The sequence below is a fragment of the Odontesthes bonariensis genome, chromosome 8, assembly GCF_027942865.1.
Source record: "Odontesthes bonariensis isolate fOdoBon6 chromosome 8, fOdoBon6.hap1, whole genome shotgun sequence".
Classification (NCBI taxonomy): domain Eukaryota; kingdom Metazoa; phylum Chordata; class Actinopteri; order Atheriniformes; family Atherinopsidae; genus Odontesthes; species Odontesthes bonariensis.
In genome coordinates, this window is record NC_134513.1 from 16206187 (window position 1) to 16231897 (window position 25711).

At 41.5% G+C, this 25711-nt stretch overlaps 2 protein-coding genes across 5 annotated transcripts in view; both read left to right on the plus strand.

Annotated features, from left to right (window-relative positions):
• Positions 1–3096: 3096 nt before the first annotated feature.
• On the plus strand, positions 3097–8762 carry LOC142385398 (uncharacterized). The gene is made up of 6 exons (XM_075471923.1): positions 3097–3443; positions 4494–4708; positions 4810–4879; positions 4981–5071; positions 5419–5528; positions 6105–8762. The coding sequence occupies exons 1-6, from the start codon at positions 3302–3304 to the stop codon at positions 6464–6466; spliced, it is 990 nt and encodes a 329-aa protein (XP_075328038.1). The 5' UTR covers positions 3097–3301; the 3' UTR covers positions 6467–8762.
• A 13463-nt stretch (positions 8763–22225) lies between these two features.
• The window catches only part of kcnc2 (potassium voltage-gated channel, Shaw-related subfamily, member 2), a 114033-nt gene continuing 110547 nt past the window's right edge, over positions 22226–25711 (plus strand). For all 4 annotated transcript variants that reach the window (XM_075471925.1, XM_075471926.1, XM_075471927.1 and 1 more), the window contains exon 1: positions 22226–23364. In XM_075471925.1, coding sequence (XP_075328040.1) covers positions 22810–23364 — 555 coding nt within the window. In that variant the 5' untranslated portion in view covers positions 22226–22809. The remainder of the gene's footprint in view (positions 23365–25711) is intronic.

A 25711-nucleotide genomic window follows, 5' to 3' on the forward strand; every position in this document is an offset into this window, starting at 1 on the left:
TGCCACCTGTGGTGTCACGTCAGCAGAGGCTGGCACATCTGATGCGGAATGAATTTACTCTGGGTGTAGAACTGTATATGTATCTCAGAGCTAAGCGGCTGCGGCAAAAACAGAAGAGAAGGTGGAATGTTCGTCCTTTGCAACAAGACGAACTTTGTCAAACGTTGTCCCAGTGTAACTTCTGTTTGTAGAGGCGCATCCTCTTGGTCACCGCGGTCTCTGCAGTGTTAATTTTTTCTTTTTCTTGGTCAGCTGTTTCCGGTTGAGTGCACGCGAAGTCAGAAAAAAAGTTGTGTGCGCGACCTTGCGACGCGCGAGGATTTTCTAGCTTGCGACGGGGGGCGTGGCGGAATTTTGGGTCACGTGACCGTTTGCGCCATTTGCGACCAGCTAGTAAGAGCGAGGTTGCGCCGAGTAAAGGGCAGATTATACTTCTGCGTCTATCGTCTTGACGCGTTGCTTTGCTCTGGTCGCGAACCACTTTTCATGTTATGGTTCTGCAACCTCGGTCTGGAATTTCTAGGGATGCACAGCAGTTTCCCCTCGAGAGAATTTCGGTGGGCGGTGACGAGAACTTTCGGCGGCGCCGGCGGAAGTGTTTATCTTTCAAAAAAAAAAAGTGTATGCAAGATATGGATCTGGAGTTGCTCGACATCGAAGAAGAACAGCTTCTTTTATTGGAGTTGGCGAAAATGCAAAGGAGGAAGCCACACAGACAACCGGAAAGGCACACCGAGGACCAATCACAGCCGCTTTTGTCTGGGCACTTCCGTTGGTGGTCTGCGTGCGTCTGTCGCGTAGTCAGGATTTGGTGGTGGCGACAACGTGCGCAGAGCCTCTGCGTGGGGGAGTGGTCAAGATTTTGACGCTCGCAGAGGCTCTGCGTCCCAGCGTCAGAGACTTTGCATCTGAAGCATAAATCAGGCTTAAGAATCAGCCTTTACGTTCCTCGTGCACTCGCACTAAGCTAGGCTATGTAAGCCTCGCTTGGATTAGCCTCACCGAGATGCAGCTAAAATGTCTTCGTGGAACGACTTGAGGCTTAAATGGGAGATGGCGGTAGTTCAAGCGACGCTTACTGGCCTGGCTTTCTTTAGCTACCTTCTAGGAATACCCCCCTGATCTAAGCCTCGTGTATCCCAAGTCTACCAGTTGATATTATCCTCATCAGAGTGTTTTTTGTTTTCCTGTTAATCTTTGATAATTAATCCTGTAAGAGTTACAGAGATAGTTTATGTTTATAGCCCTCTTGTTTTTTCCTCCCGGTTGGAGTGATTTTCAGTTGTAATATTGTAATATAATGTATAGTTCCTCCGTTTTTAGGAGAGGTGTTTTGGTTTTTCCTCCGCAGCAGGAGTGATCCTTATTTAATATTAACTTTTCATAGATCTTTGTTTTTTCCTCCGTTAGAGGAGTGATTTTGAGTTTCATAATGTATATAGATATACTTCTACATTTTGGAAAAGTATATTATTAGAATAACATTTCATAGCCTGTTTAGTTTCTCTGAAGAGGAACTTGGTGTATCTGCTGCCCTCCATAATAAAGCTCTTGGAATCACATCTCCTGCATCTGCGTCCTCAGTTCTCTAAGTGTGACAGGCATTGTCAATATTATGTTTATTATATTTATATTTAATATAATATATTTAATCTTTTCACAAACAGTATTACTTTGTTATGACGATGAAGATGGTTGTTGTAGTTATCTGTTTTATTATCATAATCATTATTGTTATTATCGTTATTACTACTGCCGTTGTTGTTAATAATGATAATTGATTAGTCAATGGATTAATTAATTATTTATTTATTTGTTTTCCCTATTCCTATATATCAAATTGATGTAATTTAGAAGAAGAACTGGAGAAAAACAATATTATTATTGTTATTATTATTGTTGTTATTGTTATAATTAAGAAAAGAATAATAATTGGGGTGTACCAAGAGCCTCCAGTTTATCCAAAACGCTGCAGCCAGAGTTCTGATAACAACTAGCAGTAGATATCAAATTTCTCCAGTTTTTGCTTCCCTTCAACGGCTCCCCTATGATTAGGCTTAAAACTTGCCTTCTAGTTAGGGATGGCTTGGGGGACCCTGAAACATCCCATAGTGATGCTGCTATAGGCCTAGACTGCTGGTGGACCTCCCATGATGCACTTTTGCTCACTTTTGCTTACTGTGCTCTCTTTTACTTTCCCTGTACATGTGGCAACATTGTTGCCATTGACTTATGCCTTTTCTCAACAGGCTTGGTCTTATGATGCTTGTTGTCCCCTATGTCCTCTCAACTGTAGGCCGGTTGAGGCAGATAACCACCCTTCCTGAGATTGGTTCAGCCAGAGGTTTCTTCCTGTTAATCTCTTCAACCTCTTAATTTGTTTTTCATACATACACATATGTATGTATATGTATTGTATACCTGACACCATTGTATTGCACCTTTTTATATAGATAGATAGATTTTATTAAAGACTCGTAGTCCAGATCACATAGAAAAAACAATCAATAATAAAAGTACATAAAAAAGAACATTCATAAAAAAAAATAATAATAATTAAAACACTCTTATGAGGCAATCATACCAATGTTTTCAGTATACAGATGTATATCTTACTGCACTATATTTAATGTTAGTCAACAGTAGGATAATTCTATTATAAGACTCATTTAGCCGGCAAATACATTTATACATAAGCTTTCTTAAAACACAAAAAGTTCACTGGCACTGCTCCATCTGGGCTTCTTTAACAAAAGTCTTAATGCATCATTATAAGCCACCTTCAATCTCTGAAGGCTGGCTTTTTTTTATATATATATAATTACACCATAAGTGTGCCGTTTACAATGAGGTACAATAGGATCTAAACAAGTTCAGTTTAACTTCATCCGAGCAATATCCAAATTTCCAAACTAGAACATTAGCTTGAGCATAACACTCGAACATGGCGATAAATGTTCACATATATAATTTCTATATGTAATTATTATTATTATTATTGTTGATAGTAATTTATTTGGTAAAAATCCTATCAAAGGAAAGTTTTACTTTCAAATGCTTTTATTGCAGACGCTTTTATTCCGAAAGTCTGTGTCCCGGAAGTCCTTGTCGTAGCTAGCTGCAGATAGCTGTTGTTTGGATTCAACAGCCTGGAATTGAGTCTCAAATGACAAAATTGACATTGCAAGGTGCTTGACAGCTTCACGTTACGTTTGGTTCCAGTCTCCGGCTCCAGTCTTATCCTTTTTGCAGCGGACAGTTCTTGTGTTTCGTGCCTTTTTTGTGTGTGTTGACTGGGAGGATGGTTTTGTCAACATCACAACAAGTCGCCCTGGCTTTTACTGGCGTACTTTTCACGTTTGTCGTCCTGCCGAGGTTGTTCGGCGTCGGTGGTGGGGCCGCGGTGAAGGAAACTAAATTCGACTCGCGTTACAACAGGAGAGGTAAGACGCATTTCTGTCACGTGTTATCACATTATGGTACCCGAGCCCCTGTTCTGTGCGTGGCCCTTAGCAATTTACCTCTTAACTCATAGCCCCCGCATTACATTAACTATCACGAGGAATGCGTGATTGGTTTACCAAATTAAAAACATCCTTAATGAGAACAACACCCTCAGATTGCTGTCAAGATTGATATTTAGTGCCCGTTTGTTAAAGGCACAGTCCAATCTATAACGCGAGCATCACGGTACACTTATAATCAGAATCTGCACATTTCTTTCAAGTTTGATTGCAGTGAGGGTGAGTTTTGTTGGTTCGGAGTAACTACTATGACGATTTCATCACTTGTGTTTTATGATAAAAAGGTCCATATGGTCTTTAGCATGCACAGTTTGGTTAAAAAAACATCTTTGCTTTGAATATTATTGGAGTTAGGTCCTTTCTCTTGTTGTAAGAGACTTCTACTTCTGTGGAATTTATGCATATCTCTTCTGAGGACTATCCACATGTCTTTGGTGATGTTTAGGTGAGGTCTAGCATATGCACCGTAGATTTGGGATTTGTTTAGGATCTGTACAAAGTACAACAAATATCATCTCAAGGCACCTCAAAGATACTGTCCACCTCAATCCAATTAGAATCATATTCATTGTAACCCAATCACAATCCAACAGAAAGTTGTATATATTTTGGAATTTCTCTTTTAGACGACTGCATATTTTGGAGGTCGCTGCTGGCCTGAAGTTTTCTCGGCCCGCTTTGCCCCTGTTAATACCAATCCACAGTGTTTTGAACGCAGCCCATTAGCTGCTGAACATGTGTGTCTCTTTATAGTTGCACTTTATGATCCTCTAATGGCTACTTCCAGCATGCTAATACACTTAGCAAAGCTTGAGTCATGACACCAACCCATTAAGTTTAGTGGATTTCAGCAGCCTCCCCGGGGGATAAGTGCATCTTTCATGTTATCATCACAAATCCTCCTGAGCTTTGTGGATCGTAGCTCGGTGGCATAGTTGTCATGTCTGGCGTTATTTCATGACGTTGTAGGTCCGGGCCCGGGTGCAGCAAAAGGTCAGCCCATCAATGTGAACGCTCCCGGCTCGCATCAGACCCCCGAGAACATCCAGCAGATGAAGAAACGCCTGGAACAGGAGCTGAAGAGTGACAAGTACAAATCCAACAACAACAAGGGCTATGTGTTCACCCTGATGCCTCTGTACGCCATCGGAGTGGGAGTGTTTGCAGCCTACAAGTTTTTGAAGGTTACCACGAATACATGCAACAAGCTACTCGAACGAAATCTAGGTCTGATTGGCGGTCAAAAACAAAAATGTGTTTGTATTTTTTCTCTTTAATTTTGCAGATCAAGTCTTCAGATGACAAGGCACAAAAGGACAAATTTGCAAAAGGGGCCAAAAAATCTGCGGAGGCTGGTGCGTGCAACATGCTTTTTTTTTTTTTTTTTGCGTGTCCGGGTGTTTGCTGTGAGTAATTCGTATGTCGGCAATACATTGGCGCGTTTGCTTTTGTGCAGAGAACCAGTTAAACGAGTTGGAACAAAGGCTGGCACAGACAGAAAGGATGCTCAACTCCATCCTGACCCAGCTGGACCCACTTACCAATTGGTGAGTTGTTGACTCAAGTCAGTTTGCATGCAACGTGTTCCCCAGTCACCACAACTCCCATTCATGCTTCATGTGCACAGTTGTGGCTCTGAAACATGATCCTCATCCGACTGATTCTCTACAAACAGACCCCATGTGTAAAATCACTGCCACGCTATTCTGTTGCTTTGTCCCTCCTTCCTATTCAATCTTGTGAATGTTCCCCCTCTCGACGGAAGGTTCGGCGGGTGCAGGGAGAGACGCTCAACAATTCTTTATTTCTCGGAAATGAAAGGAACAGTGCAGCATTTTGTTAATGAATTTATGAGTTTACTCTGCTTTTTTTTCCCCTGTCCTTGTCTCTGCAGTGTAAAGTCAGTGGCCCAGGAGCAAAAGAACGAGATCATGTCCCAGCTGCAGACCATCCGGTACCTGATGAAGAAGAGAGGAATGGACACGCCGCCCCTGAACGTCAATGGTGGGTTGATGGGACAGTCTGTGACTGTTCACACTGCGGGTCACACATGGGTTATCCAGGTCATTGCGGACCTTGAGGGTTGAAATTGATATCACAGGCTGGAAAATGAGATGCTAATACAGTCGCTCTCGATGCTACATGTTTTTTCGGAATCAACCGCGGTTTTTGACTCGAGCTCGAGCGGCTTTGCCATGTTCCTCTGAATCAGTTTTGCATCTAATTTGACACATCTGAATGCGGTTGAAGTCAGGTTTGCAAATCCATCAGAATACAAATTTGCAGCCGTGTGTTGTGTGCGTTTCGGTGTGATAACCAGAGGCTGTTTGATTAAAACCACAGGGGGAAAAAAACTACACACTCACTCACAAGTGGGATGTGTATGAAGAGAAAGAAAGCCTGAAATGTCAAACAAAAGGGCATACACTTCTGTGGTGGATATTTGCACATGATACATATTGTATGTACTTTAAAAACAAAAATACTAATGATTATTAAACAGTAAAAAAAACCGAGTAAAACAACCTCCATTCTGGCTTTTATCATTAGAATTAAAACATGTCATTTCCTGTCTTTCAGAGGCTTCATGTGAGCGTAACCTGGATGACCTCATTGAGTCCCTCGGAGCCAGCGACACTTTGGCAGCAGCGGACAAGCAGCCGTCCTCAGAGACGGCGAACGCGGCTGAAACGGTTTACGAAAGGCTTTCAGATGATGACGATGACGCCGCAACAGAAGGCGAAAGGATGAAGGAGCTCCGAACAGAAGAATCCGATGGGGAAGCAGCGGTAGAAGGAGAGGATGTAGAGGCAGAGGACGAAGAAGAAGAAGAAGAAGAAGAAGACGAAGGGTCGGAGCATCCTGAGCTTAAGGCGTCTTTAGAAGACTTGCGTGAGACAAACACTGCAACCAGCCTCAGGCGGCGCAACAGGCCCGAATGACCTCACCGCAAGACTTCCTCACTGTACAGAAATGTGACAGATTATGATTAATATTTATTTTTTGAAAGGCTTCCATTCCACAAAGCGGTCTGCATATCGATTAGAAACATGTAGTGCATTCATTGGGCCGAGAAAGTTATCCAACAGGAAATACAAATGGCTCTATTTTTGTGTTCCAGTCACAAAGACCAGCATGAGCTGCTGAGCGGAGATGCACTAGTTCAGTGATGGCGCGGCAAAGTCCTTCACCCATTTTTTGCTAAGTCTACCGTGTAGAGAAAAGTCGTTGAAGTGGACGCCGTTTAGATTTGAGAGAAAGTTAGGTTTGTTGGAAACGTGCAAACAGGTGACAGTTAAAAAATCACATCGGCGCACTCTGCGAACGAGGCCGAGACTTTCCGATGTTCCACAGAGAAACCCAGCAGGTACCCTCGGGTAAGCACTCGGCGATAGTAGGGAGGAAAAACCCCCCTTTAACAGGAGGAAACCTCCAGCAGAAACAGAAACAGTTTTCTCTGATTGTCACCACAAAGTCCACAAATCCTAAAACTTACATAAAAGAAGATAATAATCTAACCATAGATATTGTTTACAGCTAACTTCCTTTTGTGGGAACATGTATGTATTTATGAATATAATATAGCTTAAATTTTAGTTGTCACTTGATGTTTTAGGCACACTGCCAGACAGAAAACTGGTTCTAAAGTCGCTGATATTTCTGTCAATAGTTACTCCTCTCTGATCAAAGAATAACTGTAACAACACAAAAGAACACCTTTACTGGAAGTAGTTTTATTGCTGACATGTTTCAACATTTGAACACACATACAGAAGAAACAAAAGCCAAACGGATGCTCAAAGCCGATCTAAATCCCAGTGTAGCGCCACTCGCTGAAAGTCTTTGCGTGGACGTGAAAATAGAGCCAACGTAATCCCTCACTCCTCAGCTGTGGGGTCATTTCAGAACACTAACGTCCATCTTTAAAACCGTTCCGGATTTCCTTGCCATTAGTTTCACTTTGCGCCCGCTTGAATGCCGAAGCCAAACATTTAAGACACCTAAAAACACCGCAGGAGGTGGTTTCCAGCCCGCACCTCGACCTGTCGGACATCTTCCAACACTTAATTGTGGCGTCATTGCCCCTCAGGTGCACAGACTTTGTAAAGACTGGCGTTCGTGTCGTGTGGTCCATCTCTGTCAGGTAAAAAAAAAAAAAGAAAAAAAAATCTGCTCTTTGGCCCTTTGGCTGCTACTGCATTTTAAGCCCTGCGCCATCATGCGCTTCCACCCACAGGTTGCTTTTGGAGTAGCAAGAATCCATCTGGCGTCAGGAAGGATTAGTCAGAGAAAATTGCCTTGATAGTTTACGATTAGAAAGTGTGTGCTTTCCTTTTTCTATTTGAAATCCTCTCCATATCCTTACGATAAAGGGACTTCCCCTCGATTGCTGCTAGATGGTATTTCGACTGCAGAATATAATCATATGAAGGTGTGAGCTTGAGGCATGTTGTTTGAACATTAAAACATACTGGTGCATGTTTTTCTTTTAGTGTGACTGCATGAAAACGACAATCATTCAACCCACCAGTAACGCACAATCGCACCTCTTTTAATTTGTTCACTTAGATTGGTTTGCTAGAAGATTTAGCGCTTCACCTTGTGTGCTATGTAATCATTTATGTCAAAGGACGATTGTGAGAGGTCACCGTGAGGAGGCCGAAGGGTTCCACGTTCCACTCATCAACACTACTGTGAATATATGTACCACTGAATTTCTTAATGCATACAGTTGGAGGTACTGGTTCAACAGGAGTAGATGTATTTTGCACAGATGCCAGTTACACTATACAAATGATTGCTACCTGAATAACATGGTCGCCAGAAATAGCTGATTAAATAGAAAGTGCTGAAATATGGAGGAAAATCACAGTAATTACAATGTAAGCTCTTGTAACAGAATTGATCCAGTAGTGATGCGTCGAAGCGTTAATCCTCGTTACTGTGTTTTCCTCAAGTAATTAGCTTATTTTGGGATGAAAGGTTAGTTGTGTTAGATGCATCATGTTGTTTGTGTTGGCCAAGCGTCGTCTCTTTCACCATCACCCCCCCCCCCAAGTGGGACACTTCTCATCAACTTGGAAACCACAAGTCTTTGCCTTATTTTGTTTAATCAATATTTTGCATCTCTTGTGTTTCTACGTGCATTGTTAACACATCCGTGTCAATTGTGTGCTTCCCGTGGGAGCTGAGCAAACAAACTCGGCTTGCCTTAGTAGAAAATAAAAAACTGAAGAAAACAAAACTGCTGATCTCTGTTACTTTTGACACATTTTTTTATTTTTATTTTTTTATTCGATTTTGGATTTATTAGACCGAGCAATTGCGTGGGATGATTTCATAAAGACTGAGAAGAACTGGTTAAGCGTTGAGCTTGATGATGGGCTTATTAAGTGATTGTGATTCGATTTTTGCTAAAAGGTTAAGTGATTGTTGTGTTAAATTGATATTGGAAGTTCACACTATGAGCAGTTCCCAGTATGCCAACGTGTAAGTTACACCTACAAATGGGAAACATTTTTTTCATTTAGAAATGCTCCACTCATTCTATTTGGGATAGTGAAGGACCGAAGGCAGGCTAGCTCCCGCTTCTTCCTCATTGAACTTCACAGCCATCACAGAGCCTTGACTTTTGGACTTTTGAACTTGGGACTTGCCAATAAAAATCTGGATGGTCCTTTTTGTCTTTGGTCCAGAGCAGACTGCGTCCATTTCTGTTCAAAAAAACGATCTGGAATGCTGATTGGTCTGCCCACAATGCACTACGTTGTTATGGTTTGTCCCAGATGAGAAGTTGACACAGCCTCTGGGCAAGGCTTCTTTCTCTAAATTCCTTGAATCTTTGCCAGTGATATGCTGCACTTTAGGGGGAGAATTACTTGAATCCTTCCCAATCTTTCTTGGGCGAACGTTGTTTTTAAATCCTCTGCCCATCTTCACAAATTCATTAAATTTCTCCTGACCTTTTCTTGGAGAGAAGAAGGAAAAATGCAGGTATGAAAGGAAGTTGATGAGAGGAAACATGAAATAGCCCAGGTATACACTGTCTGACTGCAATAAATTAAAAGTCAAAGTAAATGTTAGAATCACTGGCTTCCAAGCTGCTTCCAACATGTGAAAATGATGTGCTTTTTTTGTGGTAATTTGTAAAATTTGATATGTCATGAGGCCCCACAATGGAAACACGAATCAAAATCCATTCCAGTTGGCTTCATGGGCATCTTCAGTATAATGTTATGGCCCATTCAGCTGTGAGGCCACCATTTCTGATTCTTTTAGCCCTATGAATGTCGATTGCAACCTCCCTGCTACAAGAAACTTATTATATCATTCATCCAGGGGGGGGGGACAGGTTGCCAGTCATTCACAGGGCCACATAGCAACCAGAATAACAACCACATTCACTTCCAGGGTAATTCTAGAGTCCTGAATTAACCTGACATGGATGTTTTGCATGACGTGTGGTGAGAGGAAGCCGGAGTACCCACGCATACATGGGGAGAACATGCAAACTCCACGCAGAAAGGCCCCAGCCGGGATGCGAATCCTCTGGCTGTGAGGGAACAGTGCGAAACCACCACACCTCTGTGCAGCCCCTTATTCTATTATGCCCTTTGTAATAATTGCCAAATATTTCAACATGGCATCAAATTCACTGTGTTTTGCGAGTGCAGCCACGTTACAGCCACAACGCACAACCAAGCACGCAAGCTACAAGCGTGCCAGTCGGCAACATGAACATGTCTGTTCTGATATTGTAAAAGTTTGTCAGCTTGTAAAGTATAAAAGCTGGAGGACGTGCCAATGACCATCTACAACCTGCAGATGGCGTTAAAGCTGCAGTCTGCAGGATTTGTTGTTGTCATACGTAAAGTCCTAATTTTTGGCATTTTAAGAGTTTACATGATCTATCAGAACGCTTGAAGTTGAAAACGGTGACCTCCGTAGTCGCAAAATGCAAGAAATGCTTATTTTTTAACTGAAAAATAAAAAGTTATTCAACTTCCTGTCCCGCCCCATCAAAACACATGAGAACTCGTGCACGTAGACCAGATGCGCCTACACGACTCCTCATTCATCAACTCACCTGTCATTTGCGATCATGGAAGACACAGTAAGTAGACTAGCCCGTAATGAAGTTCAATAGTCTAGATAAATAAGCGTGGGGACGAGCCTACCTTGTATCGCGCGTGCACAATCGGTGATTGACAGGCAGCAGAGCCCAGCTCGTAACCTGATTGGTTACCTTTTACCGGTCCGGTCTGCAATTTTGTAAACAAACCTGCTGGCTTTGGAGGGACCTAGCGGGACATATAGGGGACCTAGAGAACTCATTTTTTTTTGTATTGGGGTATTTAATGTACTGCTTTCAGAATCCCCGGACAGTTCCAGGCATTATGCTTGAAAAAGAGTTGCAGACTGCAGCTTTAAAGGAACACAGCAACAATAAGGAAACAAGATACAAAAAGTCAACTGGCAACCGGGAGGCTAAGGCCTATCTCTGCAGGACACATCAGATGAATTAATGTTCAGTTTTCATATACTTAACATGGAAATGGATCAAAAATAGATTCATTTAGGCATAGTCAAATGGAAAATGATAAAGAGTGAGCAACAAAGATCAAACTGTAATATAAGCTCCCCTTTTCATTTCAATCCAACTTCTTTGATGCATCCTGGTGAAATAAACCTTCTCTTCTAATCATAGCTTATAATTAAACACATGGAGTTCATTAATGACTTCCTCTCAAGCAGCACAGGAAAAAAGACTGGGGATGCAGTGCAAATTAGCTTGGTTCTTTCAATTAGGAAAGCAACATTTAATCAGCTCACTTGTCTTCCATTGGGATTTCTGTCTAATTCCATCCAAAGGCCTGTGGTTAGTAGAATAATTATTTTTATTCTGTTCATCATAGTTATGAATTGATCTAAAGTCTTCCCAACACAGCCTCCATGAGCTGCGGATCAACTAATTCCCAGCACAGCTTTGTTCAGGGCCACACCGGTCTTCCAGTCACACCGTGAAATATTCTCAGTAGTGTTACAGCATTTATATTGTGTTTCTTGGTGTGAGGCGCATACTATTTCAAACAAAACTCAGCATACTTTATATGTTTATCGGCACAATTTACATGCTCTTTGGTCAGCCCTCTAGCTTGGCTTCTGTGGTGGACAGTTGCCGTGAGGAAAAACATAGAAATTCATTAAGGGTCTAAAGACCAAAGACATTCAATATTGATTTTCAGCCATGTCCTGTCTCCAGATTCTTGGACACGATGACAAAATATCTGCATATGATGGAATATTTAAAGTCTTCCTGATTTATGTTGAGGAAATGAATTCTGAAATCACTCGACAATTTTCAAATGTAGTTTTTTGCAGATTGCTAAACTGAGACTCTGCCTCTCTAGAGTGCTCTCCATATGCCCAAACACGTTACTGACCTGTTGCAAATTAGGCTAATAAAGAGCTACATATCCATCCAGCTGCTTCCTTTTAGTGCCGTTTGCTTGCACCAGCCTTTTGTTGCCCCGTCCCAACTTTTTTGAGACGTGTTGCTGCTACGAGAATCCAGATGAGCCAATATTTTTCCCGAATTTGTAAAATATTGAATTTTCAGCAACAATTGCGTTTCTGTTTTTATTTGCATTTTACAAAGCATCCCAACTGTGGAGGTAATGATACATACATACATTAAATGATATGTACATTATACATGAAAATCACATGTTTTATTTTCATGTCACATGTTTCTTTTCTTTTAATTGACTGTTGGGGTAAAATGTCAAATTTTTCTTCAGTCTTTCTCAAGAGGAGTTCAAGTGAGTACCTCTCAGAGCGGCAGAAATAAGATCTCAGCTCGTAAGCAATTCAGTTTTTTGCCCATTTTTTGAAGGGACATTTGAAATAACAGAGTTTTCATTTTGGATTTCAAACAAGGAAGTGTCCTTTTGGTCGTCGCATGTCTTCAAAGTAGGCAGGATTGTTTTGTCAGAGCTTTGGGAGGGAGGGAGAGGTATTGTGCCTCATCAGATATAAAGACAGCAGAGCTGTACTGAAAGTTCAGACTGAAAGGGCAGAGAACTCTCCCCGTCTGTCTGACAAGACCACTGCCTTTGTACTCCAGTGAAAGAAATACATTTCAAAAGCATCTATCATCATCCAATTGATTTCTCTGAAACTCAGACTGTGGTGATGGCATTTACTTTATGTTGAACTATGGAACATTGTTCAGTTCTTTCATTCTCTCTCTTTTGTTCTGTTGCCACAGTGATTTTCTTTGTTTTTTTTTTACATCAGTCCCCGCTTAATTGAATGACTTTATACTTTTCCTATTCAATGTGAGTTAAATTGAGACACAGGCGTTGACATATATATATATATACACATGACTATAGTAGTTATGTGCAAGTATTCTTGTACATTTGAATGATGTTCTTGGGTACCAGCCAAGGCTGTGTGTCTAGCCTCCACCTCCCTCTGGGACGGATTCTGTGACTCTACTTGGGAAAAATGGACTGGGAGAGAACCTTGGCCTTCCAAAAGGCTTTTTTTTTCCTTCTTTTTTGCCCGCCAGTTTCCGATAAAGATCAGCAATCTGGCTGCTCTATTTTTAGTGAAGATACTTAAGGGATGGTGAAGGTTGGGGGATGTGGTGGGGTGTAGAGACTCCTGCTCTGGATGCTGTTTGGTGCTGTTTGAAGGCAACGATGCATGTTTGTAGGCAAGGACTGTCTTTATACACTATATTTCTCAGCACCTCAAATTAAGAAATTAGAAGCTCTGCATCACTCTAAACTGAAATGGTGAGCAGTACATCATGGAAAATTCTAATGTTATCACAGTTCCCTGTGACCTAATTTGGCCTCTGTTGGTGATCAGTAGGAGCTCCACTGAGATTTAATAATACATAAAGGATCATATATTTCAGGGAGTCTACAGCGGTAGTGTCAGTCCTATAAAAAGTGAAGTTTTTTCCAAGGATTTGGCGTTAACTGAACACTTTTAAATATCTTTAGTTATTTTACAGTTGGGCTGGGGCTGGGGCTGGGGCTGGGGCTGGGTGGAAAATCTTGGCAAGAAATCCGAATCCATTGTCGTGCACTTTTGTGTTCTCACATGCCTCTACTCTGGAAAATCTCTAAAGCGATTCAGTGCATTTGTGAAAAAGACTTTGTCATAAGACACAAGGATCTCCTTTAGTGAGAGGGTCTCTTTGGCTTTTCTTCACAAACTACCGTGTTGAGAAGTTTCTCTCACTGACAACATGAGTTAGTGATTTAACTATTGATTTCACAACTTTAATGCGCTATCTATAAATAATACATTGAAGCTGTACAATACAATTCATTTATGTATTTTAATAGTAGAATTACAACATTTATGGCAATGATTTTTCAACAGACATCTGTTGTCACTTGATTTTACAATGTAAACATCCGAATCTTCTCAACAACTTTAAACACTTTAAGATCCTGTTTAATCTCTCCCGTTTAAGTTATATCTGAATAAATATTCCAACTGTTCATTTGACCTTGTTGGGCAACATTCTGACAATATGGCACCCCATGCTAAACGCCCAGTGAAAAATTGGTTTCACACTTTTTATCCCTTTCTCTCATCTTACAAATTTCCCCTTTTCAAAGTTCTTTTATCTCCATGTTAGAGATGGTTTAAAGAAACCTGAGTCAGACTCTATGGTTTCAGTTTGGGAGGAGAAACTAGTTGGCCGGTAGCATCCAGTCACAAGTGTGGAAAGTGCAACATGTCAAGTAGATTAAGTAGTATAACGGCAGTCAAGTTTGTAGTTCTAATAAAGTTGGAGTTTTCTTCTGGTGGTAAAACACCGGCAGATTGTGAAGAACAAATACAAGAACAAGCTTGCAACACGTACAGTGACATACTAAAAGAAGAAAAATGTTGACTGTGGCATAGTTTCTCACAACAATTAGATTTGTATCATATATATGGAATATGAATTAATGTATTGGTTGTCAAAATAATTTAATTCAATATGCTCAAATGCAAGAAATAAATTAAGATCTTTTATGGTGTGGAACAAGGGAGATTCATTTATGATTGAGATTTTTACAAATACATAATATGCAATACAAATACATGTCCCTGATTACTGCTAATTTGAATTGCTTTATCTCTATTGGTCATTTTGCATCGCTGTCATTTTTATGCAGTTAACTCATGCTTAACTCACAAATGGACATCACATATTGGTATGTATTATGTGAAAACTCTTTAATCCATATGGATGAAAATTGGTTATGCTACTAGAAATTTATAAAATCGACAAATCTGGCCTTTTTTCTTTTTGTGTGTGTAAAAAGGCATAACATTCCCCAGCATCACCAGTGTCTGTGCGATCTGCTGCTCCTACAGCAGTGTTTGCTGTGACCATTTCTGCCTGATAGATGATACACGTTTAACACAGAAAAGGCAACTGAAATCACTTCTTAGCCATGTGGCTAAAGGTAGCAACAGTAGTGACGCCAGAAGCTTTCTGAAAAGTTCAAATATTTGAACTTAAAATCTGGCAGCAGCTTTAGATGAGTAGATCACTCTAAAAAAGCATCTGTGGACAGGTGTTTTCTGTTAGCAGCCGCAGGAGTGATTTACTCAAACCACTTGCCTAATTTGTGAGCGGCCCACCAGGAATTAGTCACTCCTACACGCTTAAGCACTGGGTGACAGTGGAGAGGAAGAACTCCTTATGAACAGAGGGTGACCGCAGAACTAGACTCAGGAAGAATGGCCATCTACCTGACCAGACTTGACAGACACAAACATAAAAACGATAGACCAAGTATCTGTGCAATGGGAAAGAGAGGAAAAAACACAAGTTAATAATGCTAATAATGTAATGGCATATACTTTAAAAGAACAAAGAGGAAGTAGAGCAAAGTAAAATGCTCAGTATAACAATTCCCAGGAGTCTAGTCCTATAGCTGGATAACTAAAGGGATGACTCAGATTCATCTGAACCAAAATTTTAATTGTAAATGCAAATGCAAAAAATGGAGGGATTGTCAGCCTCCTGAACCCAAAACGTGAAGCTAGTTCCACAGGAAAGTGGCCAAAAACTGAATGCATTGCCTCCCCATGTAATGCTGGAGTCTGAGAACAAAGTACTCCGTTGGGAAGATATGGTACAATGAGATCTTTAAGATATAATGAAGTCTGCCATTAAGGGCTTCCCATCAGGCACTAAATGTGAGCCCGACACATACTCAGGTGGTGGCTAGGCAGGGGCCCAGTTGCAGCCCCCTCCTGGTGCCCGTTCTGCTTCGTCTTCCATAGGTGCCCCATCTGGGCCCCTCACTACAGGAACCACATGGGCCCTGTATTTCATGCTGGTAGTGGGACTCACAGTTGTTGCTTGTTTGCACTCCACAAGAGCCCAAATAGGGTCATACATGTAGGGAGAAGAGTTTAAAATGCTGTTCTAGATGTTACCTTGAGCTAAATATAGAGAAAATCCAATTGAAGAAATAGGATATCTCTTGCTATCCTACCACATGTATTCAGATCCACTCTGATTTATTATAGAATTTCTGTATCTCACACGCTGATCATTAACAAATGCGGCCAGAGCAGAGACCGCATCAATCAATAAGGCCAGTTCCTTATTGACTCATCACATTTCTTTAATGTCTAAGATAGTCCTGAAACAGTTGCATTGAAAAAAATCTGCTAATGGTTTATTTGGACATATGTATAATGTTGCCATTGTAAAAATGTAAATGAGATAGGCTAAAGCAGGCATCAAGTGTACAATAATGCAGCTTAGGTGTTCCCTTAATTAAACAATTATCGTATGTGCTGATGTGGAATCCAAACTGTGTCTGTGCTAAGATTCAGCTTATCTCCCCACCACTCTCTGATCCTCATACAAATCACCAATGCAACTGACAAGAAAACAAATATGTCCGAAGTTGTGCACATACCAACACAGAAGAAGGATTCTGGTGCATGTGACTAAAGTCTGAGTGCTCGGATTTTCAGTTTCTTTGTGAATGTTACTAAAGTGAGCTAAAGTCCTTCCTGCTGTAATTATCTTTAATCACAGGGGTTCGACACATTAATTTAACCTCCACTTAAAATCACTGTGGGAATACAGCTGTCGCTATAAATGGAACACTCCTGAGTGTCTGCCAGCTGAAAATGTTAATACATGGAACAAATTCATTACAGTACTGGGATTGTGATTCATTTCCTTCCACCCGTTAAGACCCTGTTAATTTAGTTTAAAATGATGACAAGCAATTTTGTCACTGTAATAAATATATAAAATGATCATCAAAAAAATCATGCGATTGTTCATTTTCAATTCAATTTAGTTTTACTTATATATTGCCAAATTACAACAAATGTCATCTCAAGGCACTTAAGTAGTATAGTCCAATTCAAGCCAATTGGAATTCAATTCATTGTAATCATAATTAATTTCAAAATAATCCAATTTATTCATACAGAGCCAATTCAAAAACTATTTCCTAGCTAAGGAAACCAACAGATTGCACCGAAACTTGTCTTCAGTCCAATCTCCCGTCCTGAGCGTGCCTGAGGCGACTGTGGAAAGGAACGACTCCCTTTGAACAGGGAGAAACCTCTGGCAGAACCAGACTCAGGAAGGGTGGCCATCCGCCTCCACCAGCTGGGGTCTGAGAAGACAGAAAAGAGGGAAAAAAACCACTGTAACACCATTCAAAGGATATCTGTTGGAACAGGGAAACACGAGTTAATGACCACAATAATGTCACATGCGCAAAATATCATTAGAGAAATTAAACGGGGGAAAAAGAGAGTAAAGTGAGGAAAGGTGTGACAGATGAGGCCCCCCAGCAGTCTAGGCCTATAGCAGCTTAACTATGGGATGTTTCAGGATCACCTGAGCCATCCCTAACTATAAGCTTTATCAGAAAAGAAAGTTTTTAGCCTGGTCTTAAAAAGCTTATTTTTAGCTTATTCCACAAGAGAGGAGCCTGATAACTGAAGGCTCTGCCTCCCATTCTACTTTTAGAAACTCTGGGAACCTCATAAAAGTGCTCTGTTAGGAAAATATCTTATAATGAGACCTTTAAGATATGATGGAGCTCGGTCATTAAGAGCTTTATATGTGAGGAGAAGAATCTTATATTCTATTCTGAATTTAACAGGGAGCCAATGAAGAGAAGCTAAAACTGGAGAAATATGATCTCTCCTGTTAGTTCTCATCAGAACTCTGGCTGCAGCATTTTTTATTTTTTTTTTAAACTCAGACTTTAAAAGAAGTCTTTCGGCACATTTTCGGCACATTTAATGAAGACAGGCAATGAAAAATGAGGTCACTCAGAGGTTGCAGCTTTACAAACTGGCCTTGCATCAGGGAATAATGATGCATGTAATTATGAGAAAAATCCACCGCTGGGGCTCCTTGTTGATTGAGCTGAGTGAGACTCCCTAAGGATGTCACTCTTCCCTCCTCTTACACTGTGGCGACTGTCAGATGAAGGTCCTTTCTGGTTGACAGTTACTTAACAGCAAATCCTGTTAGCGGATGACTGTTCCATCAGTGTCAGTGCTAGCTTGGAGTCACAATGCTTGGCTTGTCTCACTGATGCGCACAACCTGATTATTACAAGTTTTAACATTTCTACTTGTAATTGATGAATGGTAAAAAAAAAAAGGGGAAAAAAAAGGTCAATATGTATGACTAAAACAGAGGAGGTGACAAAAGAGCTCAGATAGAAAACAAACAGACAAAAATTTCCAACAAGCATACGTGATTTTAGGAAGCGTAAAGGGTGAGTTGTTCCGCAGTCAAAGAAGAAAAAAAGCAGTCTAACAAGAACAGAGTCTGGACTGGAACAGAGTTGACAATGTGAAAATACATGATCATGAAACCACATCAAAATCTGCCACACACCCATCCATACAGCGCCTATGTGCCGCGCTGACAGCTGCAACAGCATGCCAATCAAACTTTCATAATATAGCCATTTTGTGCTGCACTGTAATAGGAAGCAAACAATACCCAACATCACTGGCAAAATCGAGACAGCTGAATGAAGAACTCTTATTTTTTCAAGCTGTTGAACGGGAAGAGGTCTGCAGCATTCAAGAGGGCCATAACCTCTCTCCAGGACACTCTTCCATGTCACGCCACCAAGTACTCCAAGTGCTGACTGAATAGTGGCCTCTTTCCCAGCCTGAATGAAAACTTGTCAAAAATGGTGACCCATTTAAAAAAAAAAGAAAAGAAAAAAAAAAAGATTTACTGTTAGATAAGGAAAAAGCACCTCTTTTTTGTTTTGTTTTTGCTAATTTTGGTTAAAAGAAAGGCTTCTTAATTACTGTATGTCTTAAAATTTCTTAAGCACTGAATTGAAGACAAATGACACAACGTTCCGTAAATTCTATTCTATTGAGGGAAAGTCTTGGGAATGACGTCCGCTCCATTGTGGAAATGCTCATAATAGTCATATTCCCTTCCTCTCCCACTCGTAGGGGTGGTAATATACAAGATGCCTTAATGAATCCTATTTTAGGGAATGAACAAACGACCCGTGTGGTTGTGTTGATTGGAGGACTCGTTGGAACTAAAGATAATTGGGTGTTCATCTGACTGAAATGGTAGCGCAGCACTTGTGTCTAGAACAAGGGCTAGAGCAGACGCTAGGTCTTTTGGGAGCTTAGGTTATTCAGTGTCTGCACCAAGATGTTGCACATCTTTAATAGGTCAGTGAGTGCAATCTGCATAACAGCCACCTGCTGGGGCAGCAGCATCAGAGCCAGTGACCCAAAGAAACTTAACAAACCGATAAAAAGAAGGCTGGCTCTGTGCTGTGGACTGCTCTGGAGTCCCTTGAGAGGATTGTGAATAGAAGAACTCTGCATAAGCTGCACAACATAATGGAAAACTCTGCCCATCCTCAGTGCAACATGGTGATCAAATGGCTTCCTTAACTCTGCTGCAACAAGGACAGGGACAAGAAGCCTACAGCAATTCATTGAATGACTCTCTATAATAACTATTTATCCTTCCAATCATTAATTGTCCTACATCAGACTAATTTTTGATCTTATTAAACTTGGAAATTCGGGCACAGACCACGTTTAGTTGACGTTGGGAGAAGATGGACTTTTTAGATCTAGAAGTTTCAGTCAGCAGGGTCCAACCTGCTGCTATTATCTAATTACCGTTGTAGGAGGCAAAGCACAAGTGGCGTGCACAGAAGGGCAGGGGCGGAAAGAAAAAAAAGGGCACATATAGCCCGTCCTCACTTTAGACACGTTTTCAATGTTATACAAATGGCACATTATATAGCCTTAAAACAGACTTAAATAGACCGACTATTCAGGTTAGTTTGCTGTTAGAATCAGCCTTCATGCAAACTGTGTGGATTTCAACATTGGACTGTGAAGAACACAGCGACATGGATGTATGAAGGAAATAAATCCCTAGGGGGTCTGGGGGTCTTCCCCCAGGACATTTTCAATTAAGTAGATGCCATTTCTCATTTATTTAAAACAGGGACAATGCACCAAAGCATTAATCGCGAGAGAAGAGATGCCTTGTGCCAGGTTGTAGCAACATTTGCTAATTTCCACCTGTAGTCCCTGGGCAAGTAAGGTAAAAACAGATTAAGATTGTAAAATGTGACGGATAAAAGTAATAAGCAGACCATAATATTTTAAAAAATAGACAAAATACACTGGAAAAAAAGAAAAAAGAGAAAAGAAAACAGGAAACAAGGGCGCCAAAATCATGAAGTGCACAATAGGGATCAACAGCACATACTCTCTCTTACTCTCATCACACATTCAAACACAAGCCCACACACAGATAACAGTCCAACTTTCCCCTTCCCCATCCTCCCCCAACAACCACACTCATTACACACACCAGCAACCAGACATATACACACTCACATATCACTCAATGTGTGCAAGCGTGCTTACTTAATAACCAGCGCTTTGATAAGCATGAGAATGTGTGGGGATTTATACATGAGATCATTTCTGTGGGACGGACATTCCACTGACTTATGGCCACACATGAAAAAGAAGAGCTACCAAACTGAGTTTTGGGTTGAGGAATTTCCTGTTTTCTAGGGCATTTTAACACCATATTAGATCCAGATAATCCAAACTGGTTCTGTGACATATAGTTCTGGCTCAATATAGATCAACAAAGGGTCCAACATAAAAGTCATTGCAAAAGGTAATGAGTCATGGTATTTCTTTGTCCTAATAGTCTTCTGGAGTTTAATGTGTTTTCTTCACCCAAGAGGGCTCTGTGATAAAAATCACACAGGGAACAAAACACATTTAAACTAGTTATTTGACAACTCAAAAGAAACAAACTATGATGAACGACGACGACTAGTCTCAAGTCTTTGTGCCCATATGTGGCAAGTGGAACGACAGTAAAATAGGACATTTTAACACACGTTTTGGCTGCCAAGAGGGCATTTTAGCACGCATTTTGGCTCCAGAGAGGGCACTTTAGCACACGTTTTGGCTCCCGAGAGGGCACTTTAGCACGCATTTTGGCTCCCGAGAGGGCACTTTAGCACACGTTTTGGCTCCCGAGAGGGCACTTTAGCACACATTTTGGCTCCCGAGAGGGCACTTTAGCACACATTTTGGCTCCCGAGAGGGCACAAGGGGGGCGACCCCCCCCCCCCTGTGCACGCCACTGCAAAACACACTCTCTTATGTCACTCATTGGGTGTGGCTGGAGGTCACACTGGTTACAACATCTGCAGGATCTCCTCTGACTCACGAGGTTAGGAGCTGAGGTAAGGAAGAGATTGCGAAGTCCACAGTGAATTAAATAACAAAATCTTGACTGAACAGAAAATTGATCATTTCTTAACCTTTTCCTGCATAAACTACACACTGACTCAGCATCTCCCAAATTTCCTTGGACTGAGGTGTTGAGTCCTACCATGTGTACATTTTTTTGAATATGCTGCCCTAAACATTATCCATAGAGACATCAATATAGTATGCATTATAGTTGAAAAAACATCAAATGTGAAGTAAGACATTTGGTCCCGCAGCTTATATATATATATGCATATCAGATATATATCAGATATATATTTAACTAGAAACATATAGTCGTGATAGAGTAGTCTATAGTTTCATTTTTGAGTGAATATAGATAAACATAAGAATCTAACCTCAACAAAAAGAGATTACTCCTGCTTTATTGCTACTTTATTAAAGTATCAGGCAAATATACGTACACGCAATAACCACTTGCTGTTAGGGATAATGATTTCTCGTTCAGAGTGACGTCGGTGGTGATGCTAGAATGTGCTATAGAAGATTAATAAAACAAAACAAACTTAGGCCTTATTTTGGCTATATGTGCCGAAGAAAATGCGCAAAAAAAGGATAATAATGCTTGAAAAACACAAAGCAGTGACGTTCTCTCATCTTGTGAAAATGCGGGGAAAACTTTTGTGTGAAACATCTTGCAAACAAGAATAGATTAATGTCCTCAATCCTGTAATAATCATAACACTCAGGTCCACTTCAAGAAAAGAAAAGAAAAAACCTGTTGAAGGTTTGGAAGGTTTCTGTTACAGCTTTTCATCTTTTACTCTAGTGATTAAAACGAAAGATGTCCCTCTCTCGGGGGTGGAAATTTCCTCTTTACGTTATTTTTGCTGAACCAAAGCCAAGACTGAGGAGGGGCGCTCATCAAATTCACTGAAGCTGGCCCTTGATTTCCCGCAACAAACAACGAGACGACGGCGTGGAGTTTTTTCTTACAGAAGATGTAAGTGATGAGTTACTTTTCTGATCCACTGCAATGACACAGGTATCGCTTTTAGAGAGGATTTTTAAGAACTGCGTTGCACATTTTTAAGTAACGTGTCCGACGCTGACGAGCGGCCGTGCGTCTTGGAGAGGGCAAGGACGCCGGAGAAGCGCAACAGTAGCAGCAGCTCAGTCTGTTTGGTGCCACCGGTTGAGATCATTCAACACTCCACGGCAGCGCCGACCTTCGGAGCGGAGCGCGGAATACAAATTGACGCCCTTATAATCTCTCTGGAATCTTCCCCAAACAAGGATGGGCATCATTCTCGGCCCTCAAAACAGCCACGGAAGCGACGAATGAACGCGAGCGGAGATGCTGCGCACCACGACCAAAACCGTGGAGCCTCTTTGAAAAGGACTGTGGTGGGTGTGTGCGCGTCGGGCTCGCCGTTGCCTCAGGACTGCACTCACCAACTTCCCCCGCTTTCCATCAAGTCATGTCTGATACAGAGCGATGGGCAAGTTTGACGATAACGAGAGGATAATCCTCAACGTCGGGGGCACCAGGCACGAAACCTACAAAACCACCCTGAAGACCCTTCCGGGGACGCGACTGGCCCTGCTCGCCTCCGACTCGGACATCGACTCCGTGCTGGATCAGCTGCAACAAGTCCCCGGCTTCATCGAGTACAACGCGCGGACGAACGAGTACTTCTTCGACCGCCACCCGGGTGTCTTCGCCTACGTGCTCAACTACTATCGCACCGGGAAGCTCCACTGCCCGGCGGATGTGTGCGGACCGCTCTTCGAGGAAGAGCTTTCCTTCTGGGGCATCGATGAGACGGACGTGGAGCCCTGCTGTTGGATGACATACCGGCAGCACCGGGACGCGGAGGAGGCTCTGGACGTTTTTGAACTCAACGTGGACAACGGGGACGAGGACGACGAGATAGGCAAAAGGCTCGGCATTGAGGACGTGGCTGCCGACGGGAATGTCAGCCTGTGGAGGAAGTGGCAGCCGGTGATCTGGAATCTATTCGAAGATCCCTACTCCTCCAGGGCAGCGCGGGTAAGGGCGCACCGCTGCGTCTGGGGCTCTCCAACACTTTAAACACACACTAACCCCCACTTGTTACCTCACTTTCATTCACAGAAACACATAACAGCTCACACTGAAACAAGTCCTAGGAGTTTCCTTAAAGTTTCTGTTCAGTCTATTTTTATAGTTTGAATTGTACAGTTTTCAGCAACTTCATTTTCTAATTTTGGAGCCTGCGTTTGAGAACAGATATCATCAACTCACTTCAAAATGAGCAGATTTTTGCACCGATAACAAAAACAAGAGTCAACACTGCCAGGATATAAGGGTTATTTATAGAGGGCTGTGGAATGTGTGTCAAACACAGAATCCTGCATGATGTTGATCATTTGAGCATATATCTTTAGATCCAGAAATTCTGCCCGGAGGGTCATAGCTCTATGAAATGTCATTTCAGCAGCGAGCGACACTGTTGTAAAAAAAAAAACAACATTTAGATTTCAGCGTTTCATACCCCACATCCCATTTAGATTTAGAATGATAACAAAAGAAATGTGTGGGACTTTTCCAAAAACAAGAGCAGTATACCTCATGCTGGGGATAGAGGAGGTGTAAACGTACAGGCTACAGTTGCCATCTTTGTCTTTCCCTTGTTTTTATCTGTTTTTTTTTTATTTTAATTTTTAACCACTGGAGCTGGTTTGAGTGCAGTTCAGCAAAGAATGAATGCTTAGATTTAACAAAGCTGCAAGAAAATAGCAACACACAGACACAAGTCATTCTATCATCCTATTCTGTTGCAGCATTAATCATTACATGAACAACAGTTTTGGAATAGTTCACACTTTCCGATGCCTACCATCAGAGATGAACAGGGGCTCTGCTAAGCTCGGCTGGGCTGCAGGCGAATTTTGAGTAATGGACAGCAAGTCATTCCCTTATTGGCACACGAGAGTCATTGACTGCCAGCAATGACGTCATCTTGTTTAAATGGAAATGAAAGGAAAAAGAAAAGAAAATACACAAAAGCATTCACGATGTCACACGCAGTATGTCAGCTTTGACTGATGGTTGGACAGGATGAAACCTGCTGCTGCTGTCTAATCTCTGCTGTCAGAGGCAAACACCTGCTGTGACATCACTGAGCAGGGTGTGACTGGAGGTCACATTGCCTAAGAGTTCCAGCCCCTGCAGCACAATGTTATGTGTGAATTTCTGCATTAAAGGCTCAGAAAAGCAGTGTCTCAGTTACAAATTTCAATTTGTCCCGCTTTGCATTTGATTTATTAAGTTGCATGTTTTCCTAGATCAGTTTTAACATTTCATAGTGTCAGGGCTCCAAACAAATTTATTCACATGCAAAATATTCTATTCATTACAAGTTAAATAAAGTTTGTGTTGCACTTTTAATCGTCTGTATCTTACAGCCACTTGATATGTATGCATATATATTCGGAAATTTGATCATATCCATGTCCCGCAAAACACTGAGGAGTTTTTCCTCTATTGCCCCAAAGGTTTGTCTTCTTTTTACAGCAGTCTTCTTGTTCTGCAACGAACTCAGCCGGACCCGGTGTTGCCAGATCTTGTGACAGAAACAAGCGGCCTGATATCCATGAAATCAAGCCCAACGCAAACAACAGTGTTCCTACAAAACAAGCCCAAAACCGCTTACAGAACTTATGTTGTACAACAGTAGTGTGCGTCTCAAGTTGCGGTTCAGTGGTGTCATAAAGGGGTTTAAAATATCTACACAATGCGACCAATTTCAGCATACTCTGTATAGCTTTATTAGATAATTGTTTATGGTGAATATGACCTCTTACCTGCAGTAAAAAGCAAACAGAAGGATCACCCTTTAGAGATGCATGGGCTGGGGCTGAGGGGCTAGCAGCTGCTCAAACGAGGAAGAGCAACAACCCAAACATAATAAACTTGCACTGGTTAATCTGAATGCTAAATCGTAGATTTTTCCCACACAATTCACATTAGCATACGACGGTTGTTTTTTCTTTGGCAGTGGAAACATAGTGCAAATGTATCTGTGTCCAAAATTAAATGGCGTAAGACTCCACCTAAATCGTTGTTTTAAAGGGTGAATGTAGCTCTTTTGTCTATTGTCCCTGCTTTGAGCAGCTACTAGCTTGGTTAGCTCATCAGCCCCCAGCTTGACTTTCCAAAACCGAGAGCGCTCTGACCATTGACTACTGCAGGATATGTAATCACTACTAAGAAGTACATCACTTATGGAAAAAGGTATGTATTAGTATTAAATATATGAACTTGTAGCTCGTTTATCTATTTAATCTTCATGAATAATTAAACTACTTTGTGGCCATTGTTTAAATGCTACTGCAGACCCACAAACAACTCTGCA